The 17988-nt window shown below is 39.4% G+C and overlaps 2 protein-coding genes across 2 annotated transcripts; both read right to left on the minus strand.

The window, feature by feature from the left end:
• Positions 1–248: 248 nt before the first annotated feature.
• On the minus strand, positions 249–7215 carry LOC129351044 (C-type lectin domain family 17, member A-like). Its single transcript, XM_055019812.1, has 8 exons — positions 7167–7215; positions 6384–6489; positions 4799–4869; positions 4402–4515; positions 2393–2518; positions 1704–1858; positions 1477–1592; positions 249–429 (listed from the first exon to the last, which is right to left on the minus strand). Coding segments are annotated over exons 2-8 (675 nt in total). The 5' UTR covers positions 6386–6489; positions 7167–7215; the 3' UTR covers positions 249–338.
• Positions 7216–10282: 3067 nt separating this feature from the next.
• LOC129379994 (C-type lectin domain family 17, member A-like) lies at positions 10283–15778 on the minus strand. The gene is made up of 3 exons (XM_055060959.1): positions 15614–15778; positions 15399–15514; positions 10283–10430 (listed from the first exon to the last, which is right to left on the minus strand). Exons 1-3 carry the CDS (start codon positions 15776–15778, stop codon positions 10289–10291), a joined length of 423 nt encoding a protein of 140 aa, XP_054916934.1. The 3' UTR covers positions 10283–10288.
• Between the last annotated feature and the right edge of the window lie 2210 nt (positions 15779–17988).

Raw genomic sequence — 17988 nt, forward strand, 5'->3', positions numbered from 1 at the left:
ACTTCTCTGCTCTTTGGAAAGACTTTTTCACTCTGATGCTGGCAGTTGTTATTCTGCATTTCTGTTTCATATTAAGCCTCGATTTTCATTTTAATGTTTGAGATTTTGCATAAATGATTCATCTGTGTTGAAAGGATTTTCATTAGTCATGTTTTCTCTCTCCACTTAGAATAAGATAATATAAAATGACCATCAGATTACTAGAATAATGATGTAATACCTTGTATACAGAAATTAATGACACAGCTGATATTCCTGCACAAATCTTTAAGAGAACAGTCAGTTACATTAAGGCTTGCGAGGGTCACGCTCACAAATGAATTTGTTCTGAAACTCATTCATTTCTTTCTTCCAGCTCTGTGAGGGATTTTTCCTGGAACCACCAGAGCTTTTGATTGCAGAATGGTGAAGTTCTCCTTCATCCAGAACCTTTAAAACAGAAACATGAACCTCAGAACATAAAATAAAATCACACAGCAGCTCACTAACATCAAACTGATAACTGGCAGCATCTACATGTTTTGTCTCTATACCAATAAGAAGTATTTAAAAAAGAAGCCAGACTAGTATTAAATTAAGAGTTGTATGTACTTTACAGATTTAGATGTCTTTGTTTTCACAATTGCATCTAAAACTGTTGAGAAACTTTTATAAGTTTTTAACAAATTATCTACTTAAGTAGAATTAATCTAACAAATGTATTTGATCCAAATTCAACATGAAATCCTACTTTCAATGACAGTATTAAAATGATTCGTCCCTCTGAACAGATGTCTTCAGATGGGCCTGCCTTTGTAAACCAGCTGTTTTATCTTGATCTTCCTGATGTAACAATGACGGCCCTCACCCACATTCCCAAGGAGGCAGCTGGTCAAAAACCATCGACTGACTGCAAAAGACCAGCAGCAAGGCTTGGTGGCATCAGCCAGAGGGTTCAGGTCCCACAGAGAGGACAGACTGAGGACTGAAGGTCTCCATGCCTGAACTCAATCACCTTCAGCACCACTGACCCAAAGGCACAAGAAAACCCAGATGCAGTTTGCTCTTAGCTATATTAGGAGGATGAAGAACGGTTTTGTTTTTCTGAACTTCTTGAGTCTGATCAGACGTCTGAAGCTCATGCTGAAAAGAACACCCTGCCCACTGTGAAGCACGGCGGGGACCCAATGATGCTCTGGGGCCGCTTCCCTTCCTCTGGAAACTTGCAGAGTGTGGAGGTCAAGATGGAGTCAATCAGGATATCCTGGGAGAAACTGTCCTGCTGTCTGAGGACGGATGAAGCTTGAGGAAACCCAGTAAGCTTTGACATCATTGGACGTCCAAACAGAACAATGAACCCAAACATATCTCATAGTCCACCAAGGTTTGGTTTAGAAGAAGTCCTGGAGAAGTCAGTTTATTTAACTCTTCTACAAGTGTGTCAAATATATTTATATTTCTATTTCAACATGTATATTTTTAGAGAATAGTTCTTACCCAAGAGTGTCTACATTTCCAGTAATCCAGGTCCAGGAGTTGCTAACATGTTGTAATCCTATCCAGTACCCATGGTATTCATCATGGTAATACTTTATGTGTTTGCTGACAAATTCCTGTGAATAGATTTTTTGTACATCGTCATAAATTTTCTTATTTTAAACCCTCAGCTTTTGAGAAACTTCCAGATTAGCGTTAAGCTACTACAGTTGGCGTTAAAATTTTACCTGCTCCTCCAGACTACCAATTGTAAGCAAACGTGTTCGTTTGTTCTGACAGAACCTTTGACTTTCTTCCCAGGTCTTCCAAGGTGGTGGACTGTCGTAAAAGAGGTAGCATTTGTTCTTGAAGAGAATCCATTTATTCGGGCATGGTTCACACTCTGGATCCATTAGACAAGAAGAAAGAGAAGAAAGAAGGGGAAAATAATATCAAATGGAAATAAAGTGTACATTTTTAATGTTTCAATCATCAAAATTTCTCAAGCAAAGATTACAAAGGTAGAATGCAGATCAATATTGAAAGCTGATTAAATGAAGCTACTATTCTAGTTAGAATTGGCTCTATGCTTGCTCAAAAAAATTAATTATCCAGAATCTAAAGTTTGCTGTAACGCTGTTGCTAATAAATCAATCTTACTGAACCAGTTTCTTGTTAAACAAGTGTTCTTCTGCACCATATAATACATAATAATGATCAGGTAAAGTGGTTTTCAGAAGTATTCATACGCCTTAAACTATTCCATATATGGAATAAATGAACATAAATAAATTGAATTCATTGAAATTTAATTTGAATCTTGAGCACATTATGAGCTGTGAATACTTTTGCAAACCACTGTAATTCTTGAAAATTGTTAAGAATTGATGATAACAGAAAATAAAGAGTTCCAAAGGTAATCTAAAAATCAAATCACTTTTGTCAATCTCTTGGTTGAGTTCGACGATCTCTTCCTCCATCGTCTTAGTTTCCGAAATAAGCTGCATTCTTTTTGTTGTAAGGTGATTGATATTTTCCAGCACCGTGACCATCCTTACACTCACTAAAGAAAAACACAAATTAGTCAGTCAGTTTCTCTCTCAGATCTTTTCAAGATATCCAACAGTATTCTCAGTTTAGAACCAAAGAACAGTAAACCTATTTAAGATTTAAGCCCTCCTCTATGAGAAGATGAGATCCTGAGGTTCACAAACCAGACTTCGTCCTCTTCACAACTTTACATCTGCCATATTAAACTTGAACACTTTGACAGGTTTCAAGCTGAGCAGCATTAAGTCAAATTGATTCTTGGTGACACTTCAGTGTCCCTGACTTTTCATCAACCTTCATAACTCCTCCTACCAGAACGGCCCAAGGCAAATGAAGTGACTGCTTACGGCCACTAGGGTGCACTCAAGTGGAACTGATTTATTTTTCAAGTAATTTCTATGGGACTATATTAACAGAAACACACAATTTCATTGTAAAGTTGTGATTGTTTTTTACAATAACACATATTTGATCATTGTTTCCAGTTGCTCTTGCTCAGGTAGGTTATGCTTCACTGGTAATATGAGCTACAAGGAGCATTGCTCATTCAAACCGCCAAAGCACCAGTGGAAGATAAGTTGGCTGAACAATGTCACAAAAAGGTCAAAATCCATCAGGGACAGAGAAAAGAAAGAGGAAAAAGAAAAACCCAAGATAAAAGCTTGTTTTAATGTGTCTTAGTAATGTGATTTTTATCCAGAAAATTTCTGGAGCTGCTAATAGACTGATTAATGTCTCCTACATGACACATGCATATAGGATGTAATGTAAACAGCAATGTCAGAGATGCAGTAAGTTAATATCAGGTGTGTGGATGAACTAATCATCTCACTGTTGATAGCAGCAGTCCACATTATTAGCAGAAGTAGAGGGCCCCAAAACCAAATATACCTCCTACTGTTAGACACTTGTATCTTAATGCTTTTAACCAGTGGTCCCCAACCTTTTGTTGCGGTCCTGGATCGTCAGATAATGTGTTCCTTGGCCAGGATGAAAACCACACTGCTCTTCCTGAATTCGAGGTTCGACTGTCCGACAGAACCTCCTCTCCAGGACCCCCAAATAGCCCTTGCCAGAGAGGCTTAAGAGTGTGGCCCCCTATAATTGAAGCACACCCTCCGCTCCCCCTTTTAAAATAGGGGGACCTCCAACCCAGTCTGCCAATCCAGGGGAACTGCCCCTGATGTCCATGAGATATTGCAGAGTCGTGTCAACCAACACAACCCTACAACATCCAGAGCCTTAAGAAACTCTGGGCGAATCTTATCCACCTCCAGGGCTCGGCCACCAAGGACCTTTTAACCACCTCGGCAACCTCATCCCCAGAGATTGGAGAGCCCGACCCAGAGTCCCCAGACTCAGCTTCCTCAATGGAAGGCATGTTGGTGGGATTGAGGAGGTCTTCAAAGTACTCTGCCCACCGGTCCACAACGTCCTGAGTCAAGGTCAGCAGCACACCATCCCCACTACAAACAGTGTTAGTACTGCACTGCTTCCCTTCCTGAGACGCTGGATGGTGGACCAGAATCGCATTGAAGCTGTGCGGAAGTCTTTTTCCATGGCCTCTCAAAACTCTTCCCACACTCAAATTTTTGCCTCAGCAACCACCCGAGCTGCATGCCACTTCGCCCGCCGATACCCATCAACAGCTTTCTGAGTCTCAGAGGCCAAAAAGGCCCGATAGGACTCCTTCTTCAGCCTGACAGCTTCCCTCACCGAAAGTGTCCACCAATGAGTTTGAGGGTTGCCGCCGCGACAGGCACCGACAACCTTGCAGCCACAGCTCTGGTGAACCACCTGGACAATGGAGGCACAGAACATTGTCCACTCGGACTCAATGTCCCGCCACCTCCTCTTCATAGAGAAAAATATATATCGTGTTGAAATTAAACTTACTGTAAATGAGTGTTCCAGCAATCAGGCCAATAAAAATCCCCAAACCCACCAAATACAGACGAGACTTGGTGAGTGCTTGTTGCTCTTCTGGTTCATCATCTTCTTCTTCTTTACCTGAAAGAAACAATGAACTTGATAAGGTATATAAGTTTAATATAAGTCCATTCTCCAAATCGTATTTACGTTCTTTTATTATGCCACAGCAGAATAGCTTCTCCATGTTTTATGTTTTCATCATATGAAGGTCTTTAAATTGTCTTAAACTTGATTTGCTGAGAGAGCTCTGGGATGATTCAAAGACATTAAAGCTCATCTGTGATGTAAAAAGAAAAACGAACACAACGTGGGTAGCACTGCTACTTTTCAGTCCTCATAAAACATATCTAGAGTTACTTACTTTGAGGAGAAGGTTCGTCTTGGATGTCGGTGACTGTAGAATAAATTTCTTCGTCCACTTTGTCCTCCATCCTTTACAGAGAAAATGATGGAGACGTTAGAAAATGTCCAATGTCTCCTTGAACGATCTCAGCTGTAGCTCACAGGAAAGCAGGTGGGTTCCTCTTCCACTTTTTAAGAGACATCAGGATTTGATGCAGCATCAGAACATAAAGATAATTACAAAGTCAGCCTTCTATCACCTGAAGAACCAAGGGAGGAAATCCCATTTCATTATTTTCAATAAACAGAGAATGTTTTAAAGAACAATTTGGAGATGAGGGTCGGCAAAGTTACAGTCTGGGTTTGATTCAGTGTCGCAGATCTAATTTCTGCTGCACCTTTACAAAAATTTAAGGTTCACGATAAAAAGTTTTAATGAGTAACTCCATTTGATAAAATTCCTCATAAATATTGATTTATTGTAGTGGCTCGCAATACAATTTATGTTATTTACTTAATCTAAAAGTCTGTAAAATAATGAATATCTGGGAAGTATCATAACTTAAACTTAATGCTCAAAGCACCAAGGTTTTTATAGAAAAATATTCAGATTTTTTTGTGTACCTGTGTGGTTTTAGAGGCTCTGTGTTGAAGATGGTAAGAACTAAAGGCATACATTTCTGTTTCTCTCTCTGCTTTCTGCTCCCACACACTGAGCTGTCGGCTACTTGCAGCGCTTCTCCCCCGTTTCAAACTCTTCTCATTAATGGAAGAGTTGGAGAGCTAAATATAGTTGATATCTGCATATGCTTATCAAAGCAATGTAGCCAGTTTTGCTTTCCAAGGCATCACAAGGCAGTTTAACATGATTCAGCCAAAGTAATGAAATAACAAACTGCAGTCTGATTTTTGTTATTAATGCATTTCTTTCTCTTCAGCAGTGAAAACAAGCTAAAGGTCTTGCATGTCTTTTGCTTTCAGTATTTACTGACTGGAGGGATTTTTGTTTTGTGCTGCAGAGCCACAACTACCTCTTGACTTCAATGACTGACTGACCCTGTGCCACAGGGCTTTTGTTGCTCCTCCTACACTTTGGACTAAACCATTACTCTAAGAGTTGCAGGAGGGGGGACATAAAAAAATATTTTTTTCTTTGGTGAATGTCAGATTTGTTTCGTTCTTTGTTTTTTACGTTTTCATATTAATATTGTTTAAATACAAGGTTTCTTGTATGATTTTTTTCCGCGGGGGTTCTAGACTTTTCCTAGATTGAGGGGGTCCGGACTCACCAAGGCCCTCGGGATTTCAACCTATGCAAAGAACATTTCCAGGGTTAAAGGACTAATGTTGCAGAAAGATTTAGAGAAATTCCCCCATGCATTTCACACTGATTACTGAAAGGGTCTGTTTAGAAATAAATAAAATCAATCCTCCAGATGAAGCTGATCTAGAACGCTGCTGCTGATGTTCTGACTAAAACCAGGAAGATAGAGCACATCACCCCAGCTACAAAGCCCTGACAAAGGCTCCCTGTAGCTAAGAGAATAGACTTTAAAATAATTTTGTTAGTTTTTAAAGTACTGAATGATTTAGCATCAAAATACATTAAAGATCTTCTGGTTCTGGTCTGCTCTGCATCCCCTGGACCAAAAATGGAGGGGCAGCATCCAGCTTCTATGCGCCACCAATCTGGAACAAACTTCCTGAAAACTGTACAACAGTTGAAACATTGAGTTCATTTACATCAAGGCTTAACAACCACCTGTTGAGAGTTGCATTTGATTAACAATAACTGGTATTAATCAAAGGCAGTGATATTCTAAACCTTCAGAGAAGTTCAGACTCTCGTTTAGCCACGAACATGTTTAACCCATTTCATTTTGCAGTTATAGAAACTAATTTAGTTTGCAGATTTCTACAAATTCATCGTCAAAGTAAATGTGTCTGAATTAGCTATGACTTTGATAGGAAAGCCTTTGGCAGATGAAGCAGCTGCCCGCGCTTTTGACTTCATATATTTATCGATGTCTCGGTTTGTAAGGAGCGGAGCGCCATCTAGTGCTTGTCAACACAAATTGCAGTCAAACACGACAAACAGCGTCCGGTACAGAGGACTTCAATTTGGTTTAAAATACGGGATGTGACGGCTAATACGGGTCAGTTGGCAAGCCTACATGACACTGTTAACTGTCGCCAGTCTGAATGCGAACTACTGTTACTCGAAATGCTAAACGTTAGCACATTTGTAGAGGAATTGGGTCGTAACTGTTGACTGCCGTTTGCATGAAAACTCACAATTGTGTCAACGTAAGTTAAAATGAAACAAACTATCCTGGACTTACAAACACTTTTAACAGTGGTACCTATAAGTTGCCAACTGGACATACCTGTGAAAGCAGAAATCAGCTTCTTCACCGACCCCCGACAGCCGAGGCCTCCGGACGGATTCGCCGTCAGGACCGCTGCACTGACGAGCGGATCCCTCCGCCTCCAGCCAGTGTTCTATCAAACAGCGGACCGCTGCGCATCCAGGCGGATGTGCACATCGTAGGTGCTCTTTTCAAGCCGTTGTTAGGTTACAACCGCAGACAGCGAGATTTCTCCAGCGGAACAGAAACAGTCGCGTAAATTACAAAACGCGAAGAAAAGCAATGAGATCGTTTACTAACAATTAGATTCTTTAAAAGGTTTTACACTATGAACAGAGGACTCGAGTCTCAGTGAGAGCAGTAGTTTTTGTTTTAGGAAGTCTTCACACACTGCAGTGGATATTACTCTATTTAATTTAGAATTATATTTATTTAATCCGCGAATAAATAAAATAGATCATGAGAGCTCACAGAGCGCATGCTCTATGGTCTCCGTTTGTTTATATTTTATTTAATTATTTCATAGATTTTCACAGGCTTTTTTAATATTTCTAACAGTTTATATACATTCCAACCTTTGCACCACCTAGTAGTTAATTACTAATTACAAATTCACTAAATTTGTGAATATTTAAGTTTCATACGAGTCGTTAGAAGATACATTTGTTTATATTTTAGTTTTATACATATAAAAATAGTCAAGTCACTGGTTTGAAGTGATGCCACTTCCCACCTGCAGGTGGCAGTACATTTTACTTGCATACTTATTTTCGAGTAATAAAGTCACATTTATTATCATACCTAAAGGCAAATGTTTAAGTATACTTGCACCACCTAAAGTGGTGCAAAGGTTGCCAAATTATCAGCTAAATTTGTGAATATTTAAGTTCCATACGAGTCGTTAGAAGATACATTTGTTTATATTTAAGTTTTCTTCAAGCTGTAAGACGCATCCTATGATCCACACAGGCCCCCCACCCCTTCACTCTCTATTCTCTCAGTCACTACTTCCTCTTCTGAGAGGGGAGATGTGTGCTACCAGCTCTCCATCTAACGGGTAAATTGAGTTTCCTAAATCTGCTGGGATTTACCCTATCAGAACTGAAGTAAACTCTGTTTAAGCTGGTTTCCAGAAAGGATTCGCCTGACTACTAACGGCCTACTTCCAGATGTGCCACCCTTCTTCCCCCTGTGAATTAGCCAGACTGAGCAGCATACAGCCAACTAGTTCCACAGAGCACATCTGTTAACGGTCTCCTTCTCTTTTATACGACTTGCACTTGTTACTGAATCAGGTTGGTTTTAGTGACTCGGGCGAGTCCCAAGGATGTTGTTTTAAATTTGGGCTAAAGCAACCTATAAAACATTACCTACTTTACCTCCCCAGAATCAAACACAGCTATTTTACTACCATCAAAGAACTTTGAGGCGACTCATTAATTGAATGTCCACAACATCTTTTAGATTTCCTTTATGCTAAATATTCTATTAGTAAAGCAATTTTGCAAGGGTCAGTAGTGCTTAATTCAGTAGCAGAAATAATCAAATAAGTAAAATAAATCATCTAACCTATCTTTCCCTAACGCTGATACTAAGAACTAAAAAGGGAACCTTTTAGAGAGACGGACGGAGTTTGGTGTCTCGAACCCCAGAACTGGATCGATGATGAAGGTGTTGTAGCAGGAGGAAGAGGAGGTTGATTGATGAAGGCAGGGATCTCTGTTGGTCTGATGAGCTTTCATCTCTGCATCGATGATGAGGTCACACAGGACTTGGGTCTTTGTCTTGATCTTCATCTTGGTCTTCATCTTTGTCCTTGGGGTCTGAACCCAGCTGATGAGAGAAGTCCGATTTGAAGCCACATGTTGCGGGACTGATGGGTTGGTCCCCGTGCACAGGACAGTCTTCGGCTCTGTGGCCCCGGCTCTTCTTCAGCTGCAGAGTTCTTTGTCCATCTCGGTCTTGACTCGAAGCTGCCTGGAGGATCCAACCAAAGATTCCTCTTTTGCTCTCCCCTTATATAGGGTTTATACCCGCTTTCAGTGCATTTTCATTGGCTAACACTGTTGCTGTGCTTTATTGGGTAACTGTTTGGACAGATAAACTCATATCCATCACTGTCTTAGAGACATTTTGTCCTGAGGTCTTGGCTAATGTCTCAGGGTTGCTCAATCTTCCTCCCATGTCTCTGACATGTTTAAGTTGTTCAACAAGCTATCTCCTAATAAGGTCTTGGTCATCTCTGCTTTCCCATTAGTGCCCATTTGACCCCTGACCTTTCACCTACTGTCCACCTCCAACACATCATCAGTGATCTTTAATAGCAGTTTACATGTTTTACACCATTTCAAGTTCAATGTTAAAATCACATTCATAAACCTTTTAGTTTCTTTAATTTAGCATTAATTTATAATTTTATGATAATCACAACTTATTACTCTTTTCTTATTTGATACCAAAGTTACAGTTACTTGTTTTTTACTTGTAAGTTTTCCCACAAGTGTAAATTTGTTATAAGTAAACCAATATTAATATAAGTACTTTACTTTAAATCTTATCTAATTACTCAAAATGTTTAGATTTTATCCTTTAAAACGTTTATGCTTTTAAACAAGGACTGGTCTCAGCTATTTTTTTACAGCTGCAAGCTGGAACTTACTTCCTCTTTTTCCAGGAAACCTGCTCTTCCTGTCTCATCTCTCTCTCTGACTATAATTTCTTATGATTAGATAGAAAAAATAAGTATAATGAAAGCTGAGTTTGCAGGAGATAAAAACAACATACACAACCAGATTTTTTATATTGCAGTCTGGGCCTACTGTTGGGTCTAGATGTAATTTGTGTGACTTATTTAAAGGTAACTTTATTTATTGTTACTGTTAACTAAAATCTCCAGCATGGGGAAGAGGATGATCTCGGATTTTCTTGACAAAGCCCTCCTAGTTTCAGTGTGTCCAATGAGAAGTGGAAAGCAGCTGTAAGGTTCATCAAGTGAGAGTTCAAAAACAATAAGAATAAACAATAAGAATGACGACATCACATGACCAGCATTTGATGAAAGTCATGATGAAATGCATTGTATATACACATGACACAATTGATATTCCTGCATGAAACATTAAGAGAAACAGTCAGTTACATTAAGGCTTGCGAGCGTCACGCTCACAGATGAATTTGTTCTGAAACTCATTCATTTCTTTCTTCCAGCTCTCTGAGGGATTTAGTCTTGGAACCACCAGAACTTTTGGTTGCAGAATGGTGAAGTTCTCCTTTATCCAGAACCTTGAAAACAGAAACATTAACCTCAGAACATAAAATAAAATCACACAGCAGCCCACTAACATCAAACTGATAACTGGCAGCATCTACATGTTTTGTCTCTATACCAATAAGAAGTATTTAAAAAAGAAGCCAGACTAGTATTAAATTAAGAGTTGTATGTACTTTACAGATTTAGATGTTATTGTTTTCACAATTGCATCTAAAACTGTTGAGAAACTTTTATAAGTTTTTAACAAATTATCTACTTAAGTAGAATTAATCTAACAAATGTATTTGATCCAAATTCAACATGAAATTCTACTTTCAATGACAGTATTAACAACCACACCAAGAAAAAAACCTGTGAAATTTTTTCTTTGTATTTCTTTTACCCTTGGGTGACTCATAAACACAATCAATATTTTTTTTTTCAACAGACCCTGTGGTTTTTAAAATATTGATCTCTACCAAATGGTTGAGATGTCACTTAAAGGTTTAAGTACATGATGTAATAAAAAACCTAGTACAGTAGATAATTAAAATAATGCAAATTTATAAAGAAATTAACAACAACAAAATGTCTGGGGCATTGGATACAGTTTATGTTTGTCAAAATGCTACACAACACTAGTTTTAATTTCAACCAAGGAAAACATTGCATCGAACAAGGAAATATTGCATTTTTAGTTTTCCCATCTTGATTTTTTCTGTACTAAAGTGCAACAGTTTTTCAGTGTTTCACTGTTGAAAAGGGCATGATCCCATAGGCTTTACTAAGCAAGATGACCCATTTGTTATCCAACCACTTCACTGGAGGAACCCCTTCAGCAGCCCTAAAGTCACAGGTCCCACGACCCCTTTGCATCAGGACTTTGTCATCAATGGAGCTCCACCAGTGCAGTTCGGTCATACGGTGCCGATACACTTGACACCAAGGGCAGTGTGCAGGTACTGAACCAAGTTGAAACTTGTAAAGAAGTTGTCACAAAAGACAACAGACATCTGGGGCTCTTTTATCGTTTGCAGAGTGTTGGCACCACTTTTGCTCCCAAAGGAAGAAATTATTACAAAAATTATTTTGTAAGATGATGTTATACAGCAAAAGGTCCTGGGTTCGATTCCCGGCCCGGGGTCTTTCTGCACAAAGTTTGCATGTTCTCCCTGTGCGTGCATGGATTCTCTCCGGGTTCTCCGGCTTCCTTCCACAATCCAAAAACATGACTGTCAGGTTGATTGGGCTTTCCAGATTCTCCCTAGATGTGTGTGTGTGTGTGTGTGTGTGTGTGTGTGTGTGTGTGTGTGTGTGTGTGTGTGTGTGTGTGTGTGTGGTTGTTTGTCCTGTTTGTGTTTGTGTTGCCCTGCGACAGACTGGTGACCTGTCCAGATGACCCCGCCTCTCGCTCGGAACGCAGCTGGAGAAGCACCAGCAACTCCCGACCGCGTTAGGTAAAGGGTAACCAAAAATGGATGGATGGATGATGTTATAATTATTCTTAGTGTATAACATTGTAATAACACTTATTGTTTCCTATTTACACCAATAGATGAAAATGACTTTTGATTTTATACCAAAAAAAAAAAGTTAACTAAATTACCTTGATTTGCTACATTTAGCATCAAGTGACAAATCAACCGTTTGGTCAAGCATATTTTGAAAAAATTATTAGACCTTTAATTTAGCTTTTTAGGTGGTATCAAGTAACATAATTCTGTTTAATAATGTCTAGAACACTATAATATGCCAGAAAACTATTCTTGCCTTTCAAAGTTTTACCACAACCAGTCAATATTTGTGACAGATTTTTTGTGTTTCTGACTTCCTGGTTGGAGAGGGGTAGAAGAATACTATTTAAAGAAGCAGAGCCCTGTAGTGGATTTCTTTAGCATATCGTACCTCAACCAAGCGACAGAGATGGCTCAATGAGGTTAAGCTAACTTAGGCACTCCTCATATGGAGATAGAGACCCAAAATGTGCTAAACCATATGGTTGAGTGGCCAGTTAAAGGGTTAAAATGATTCGTCCCTCTGAACAGATGTCTTCAGATGGGCCTGCCTTTGTAAACCAGCTGTTTTATCTTGATCTTCCTGATGTAACAATGACGGCCCTCACCCACATTCCCAAGGAGGCAGCTGGTCAAAAACCATCGACTGACTGCAAAAGACCAGCAGCAAGGCTTGGTGGCATCAGCCAGAGGTTCAGGTCCCACAGTGAGGACAGACTGAGGACTGAAGGTCTCCATGCCTGAACTCAATCACCTTCAGCACCACTGACCCAAAGGCACAAGAAAACCCAGCTGCAGTTTGCTCTTAGCTATATTAAGCAACAAAAATAGTGTTATGGATTATGAGTCATCTATGTCATTTATCTGCTTACATGCACATTGCTGCTTACATAACCATAATCACACAAGACTGGCGACACACATAAACAAAATGACTAATTGGACTGATTAGGGTTCAAAATGAGGAGTAGAATAAAAGCTAAACTCGCATTACAATCTTTGCTTTACTTGGTGTCAGCCCTAAGCTGAGTGACGCCCAGCGATGGACAGTGAATCTCAGACTGCTGAGTGATAACATTAAGAAGGTCCTCCTGCAGCATGACAGCATATTGTTCAAGCACCCATGAGCCACCTAGCTTTTAGCTTGCGATTGTTTTTTTTTTTTTGTTTTCTTCATTTCAGTAAGAATAACTTCTGGTTTTTGCCAGTCCCTTACAAGTTTCTCGCCAACTCCAAACTTTCTTGTTGCTGCTCGATTACTGTTTTCGGCTGCATATTTTACTACTTGCAGCTTGTAATCTGCAGAATATAATTTACCTTTTGGTGTGCTAGTGGCGATTGTTTGTCAAACCAAACATCCAATAAAAACTTTCATCAGCCACTATACAACACTGGAGTCAAGATTCTTCACGCAGCCAAAGGAAGTTTAATGTCCAAACTTGTTGACTGTCTTGGTTGCTTATTTTCCTTTTCAGCAAGCAATTACAACATTCAAACTTCTCTTTGTTTTTCTATCTCAGGGGTCGGCAACCCGCGGCTCCGGAGCCGCATGTGGCTCTTTAGTGCCGCCCTAGTGGCTCTTTGGAGCTTCATCAAAAATGTTTGAAAATGGGAAAAGATGGGGCTGGGAAATATATTTTTTGGTTTATTATGGTTTCTGTAGGAGGACAAACACGACACAATCATTCTTAACGATTTCCAATGCTATAAAATGTGTAGAAGAAACATTCAATGATACAATTCTTGGACCGAATCCTCTGCATTCGTTGCCAGTGTGGAAGGATTGCCTGAATGTTCACTCTGCAGCGACAAGTTGTCAAATAACTAACTGGAGCGCACCTCAATGAAAGCCGAAACTTGGAAAAAAAAAAAAAACTGAAAACATACATCAATAAGCAATCCAGTAATTTTCATCAGTATACATTTAGTGTTGTTTTTTTCATTATTTTGTGTCGTTGCTCAGGTCGGGTTGCTCATGGCTGCTGTGTTTACTATTGCACTGATTTGCTTGGCATTTGCACAAAATTGAACTCTATTGATTTTATATACTTTACGTTTTCAAAAGGCTGCCGTTTTATTACACTCCGTTTGTTGTTTTTTTGATCACACGCTTAACGGTGATTATTCACAAAGAGCGATCGTCGTTATGCAAACTGGGGCAGATTTTCTGTGATCCAAAAAGGGAAAATAATGACACTTTCCCTGTCGCTCTTCATAATAAAAATAATATCAAGAATCTGATTTCTTTATTGTGTTTCTTTAATTTTGTAAATGCATTCATGTTGTAACAGAAGGTTAACATAAAGCACCATCGTACAACAGAAAGAGTCACGTGATGCGTCATTCCTTCCAGGACGCACTACAGGGAAAATAAACATTTAATCATGAATACTAATTTTGTATACACTTAGTCATTTTGATAATACGCTAATATAAACACCTAGAGCCTGTTTTGCCTTATATAAAAGCCTTATATATGGCTTTTACTTTTTTGCGGCTCCAAACAGATTTGCTTTTCGTTTTTTGGGTCCAATATGGCTCTTTCAACATGTTGGGTTGCCGACCTCTGTCCTATCTATTTCTCTTGCTCTGGTAAAAACCATAGGCCCTAAACCCAAATGCCTGCTGGTCCTTTACCAAGCCCTACATTTTAGAAAGCGGACCGACCCACTTTACTTCCCATCTGACTACAAAAAGAATAAATAAGATAAATGACATATAAAAAAAATAATAAAATCAACAATTATTAACCTGCAAATAAACTCTGTAAATAATACAAAAAATAGAAGTTTAAGAATAAACGAAATTGAAATGGATAAAGAATAAATAGTTCCAACAGTGCCATTTTTGCTAAGCCCTTCTCGGTTTTTATGAATTAGTTACCGCCTGTTGTGTTTATTTGAGTTTCTCCGTGTCCTGAGTTTCTCCTCGTTGTCCTGTCTTCCCCTTGATTACTCCCAGGTGTGTCTTGTTCCCTTGATTACCCTCAGTGTATTTAGTCCCACCCGTGTCCTTTGTTCCTCGCCGGGTTTTTGTCATTGTTTGACGTCCATGTTGTTTGCTTGTGCTGTTCGCCTATTTGACCAGTTGCTACCGGTGCGAGCCCTGGCTTCAGCTCAGCCTTGCTGCCTGGCCGCGGACTTGTTTGTTGACTGTTGTTTTGGACTGTTTTTTGTGATTAAATCTTCACCACCTTACCTTACCTGGGCCCCCAGTGTCTGCCTCACCACCTCCTCCACACCACTTCATGACACCGCCAATGTTGAAATTATTAACACAGGCCTCGCGCGGCTTCATGCGGTTCAGTGTGAATACCATGTGGTATAATGTGTTAATAATTTCACACATAAGTCGCACCCCGGCCAAACTATAAAAAAACCCTGCGATTTATAGTCTGGAAAGTATGGTATATTTAACTCTTCTACAAACTTGTAAAACATTTTTATATTTTACTAAGGTTGTATATTTTTAGATAATAGTTCTTACCCAAGAGTGTCTACACGTCCATCAACCCAGATCCAGGTCTTGTTAATTTCTTGCAACCCCATCCAGTATCCATGGTCTTTATCATAGTAGTATTTGATGTGTTTGGCGACAAATTTCTGTGAACAAATTTTTCTAGATTGTCGTAAATCTTCTTCAAGCAACAAATTTTCCAAAAACTTTGGGATAAGCTTTAGATTTCTAGTGTTAGATTTTACCTGCTTCTCCAGATCATCAATTACAACCAAATCTGATCGTCTAATCTGACAGATCCTTCGACTTTCTTCCCAGGTCTTCCAACGAGGTGGCCTGTCGTAAAACAGGTAGCATTTGTTGTTGTAGGGAATCCAGTCAGCTGGACATGAGTCACAAGCTGGTTCCATTCGACAAGGGGAGAGAGCAGAAGGAAATGAAACTTTGGTCAAATAATATCAGAAAGAATATTATTCTTTCTGATATAGCATGAAAGAATATATAGCATGCATAAAATAGCATGCTATTTTATGCTATACAAAAATAGCATAAAAATCCCAGTGTCTATATTTAAAGTTTCACTCGTCAAAACTGATCAAAGACTTCAAAGGTAGAGTGCAGATCAATAATGGAAAGTGATTAAGTTAAACTACCATTCTGGTTAGAAGTGGCGTACCACAGGGCTCTGTTCTCGGTTCTCTCAAAAACAACAATATTCTCTGAAATCAAGACTTTACTCTAAACTTGTTGCTAATGGGTACATTTTTCTCCAGCCCAGCCAAATCCCCGGCTCACCTTACTGTCAGACATCAGGACTGAACCTGTGATTATAATGGTTAGGAATGTTTTGAACAGCTACTTATAACTGAAAATTAGAACCATATTTTAAAAATAACACAAATAGTCAAACGGTTCAAAGGCAATCTAGAAATTGTTTAACCTGTCTCTCTCTTCTATCAGATGCTCGATGTCTTCCTTCAACGTCATCCTTCTCTCCATCAGGTTCTGTGTGTCTGTTGTAAGATCATCGATACTTTCCTGTAGCGCAGTCGACTTTATACTCACTATAAAAGCACACAAAATAGTCAGAAAGTCAGTGACTCTCAGTATCAGAGGAGAAACCACACTTTCAGTTTCTCTCTCAGATCTTTTCAGGATATCAGACAGTATTCTCAGTTTACCACCAAAGAACAGTGAAATTATTAAATATTTCTTTCACATTCTTACTTTTGGGGCTGCACGGCGGTAGAACTGTTTCTTTGCAGCAATAAGGTTCAGGGTTTGAATCACTAGAGTTTGTATGCAACATTTCTGTGTCCTCAGATTTTTATGCTAATTATAGTATTTAATGCCTGAGCAAGGTTTTTATGTCGGAAGTTTTGAAATAATTGTGCTGATTTTCTAACCATCCATCATGAACAAGACACAAAGATCCTTAAACTCCTCCACTTGAAGTGGTTTTAAATCTTTTTTTTCCCATGTAAATCATTCACTTATGGCAGGAGTGCCCAAAGTCGGTCCGGCATCCTGCAGGTTTTAGTTCTCTACCTGATGGTGGCAACAACCGTTTCAGCAGGTGCATGTCCTTCTTAGGCCTTCTAATGAGCCATCGTTGGATCCAGGTACGTAAAACCAGAGAGAGCTAAGACAAGCTAGATGACGGCCCCCGAGGATGACTTTGGGCACCCTTGACTTACGGCTTATGTAAAGTAGAACTGCAATGCTTTGGTCTGAATTCCTCGTTATTGTAGCTCCACAGACTTCGTAGCGCGTTTTAAAGCAACTTGTTTTAATATGGCCTTTATAAATGTGAGTGAGACATTTCATGCTCCGTCCCCTCCAGGTCACATAGCATTCTTCTCCCTAAGTCAGCCATTTCTGTAGTTTGATAGCAGCAACATCTTCAATAAACGTTGGAGACAGATGTCACTCCATCTGTGTCATTTTTATGACTTGTAACATTTGATCCTTTTCTGCATTAAAAGCCTGTTTTATACAGAAACAAATCTCATTATTTCTCAAGGTAATTTACACCCAGGGGTCCGGTGGGGTCCCAAAACTGGTAAACAAAGCTGAACGGTGCACAGAGATAAAAATGTTTGCACTACAACAATTGGGGGCTCATCTAAGCTAGTTTTTGGGCTTCTGAGATCAGGACCCCTCCTCACGGAAGATCCCAGACCGTGGTGACAGTGTATGCACAACTAAAATGGTGGGCAGAAAGTTTTATTTCTGCTGCCGGTTTGCTTTCAAAATATCAAACTGCAAAGCTCAATTGCTGGCCGGAAAAGTTTGTTTCTGGCCTCCAAGATTTTGAAAGGTTTTGAAAGAGGGACATTCACTTTGTCGTATTGTTTTGGAGAAAATTAAAATGGTAAAAAGTATATGGTTTACAAGATTATTGGCAAAAGCATTGTTGAGAACCCATGGATAGTAATTAAGTTGTTTTGGGACAGTTGAAACTCTGGGCAGAAACTGATCAAGTCACAAAAAAAAGCCCCGTGGGAAAACGGGTTGTACCCTGGAGAAATTCAGAAATAGTGTGTGGTGTTTGGGTCTAATGTCATGCAGCCAGACTATAGTGCTTGGGGGATTGAGTATCTGACAACATCAGAATCAA

Source organism: Poeciliopsis prolifica, unplaced genomic scaffold, assembly GCF_027474105.1.
Source record: "Poeciliopsis prolifica strain line A6 unplaced genomic scaffold, Auburn_PproV2 SCAFFOLD063, whole genome shotgun sequence".
NCBI lineage: Eukaryota > Metazoa > Chordata > Actinopteri > Cyprinodontiformes > Poeciliidae > Poeciliopsis > Poeciliopsis prolifica.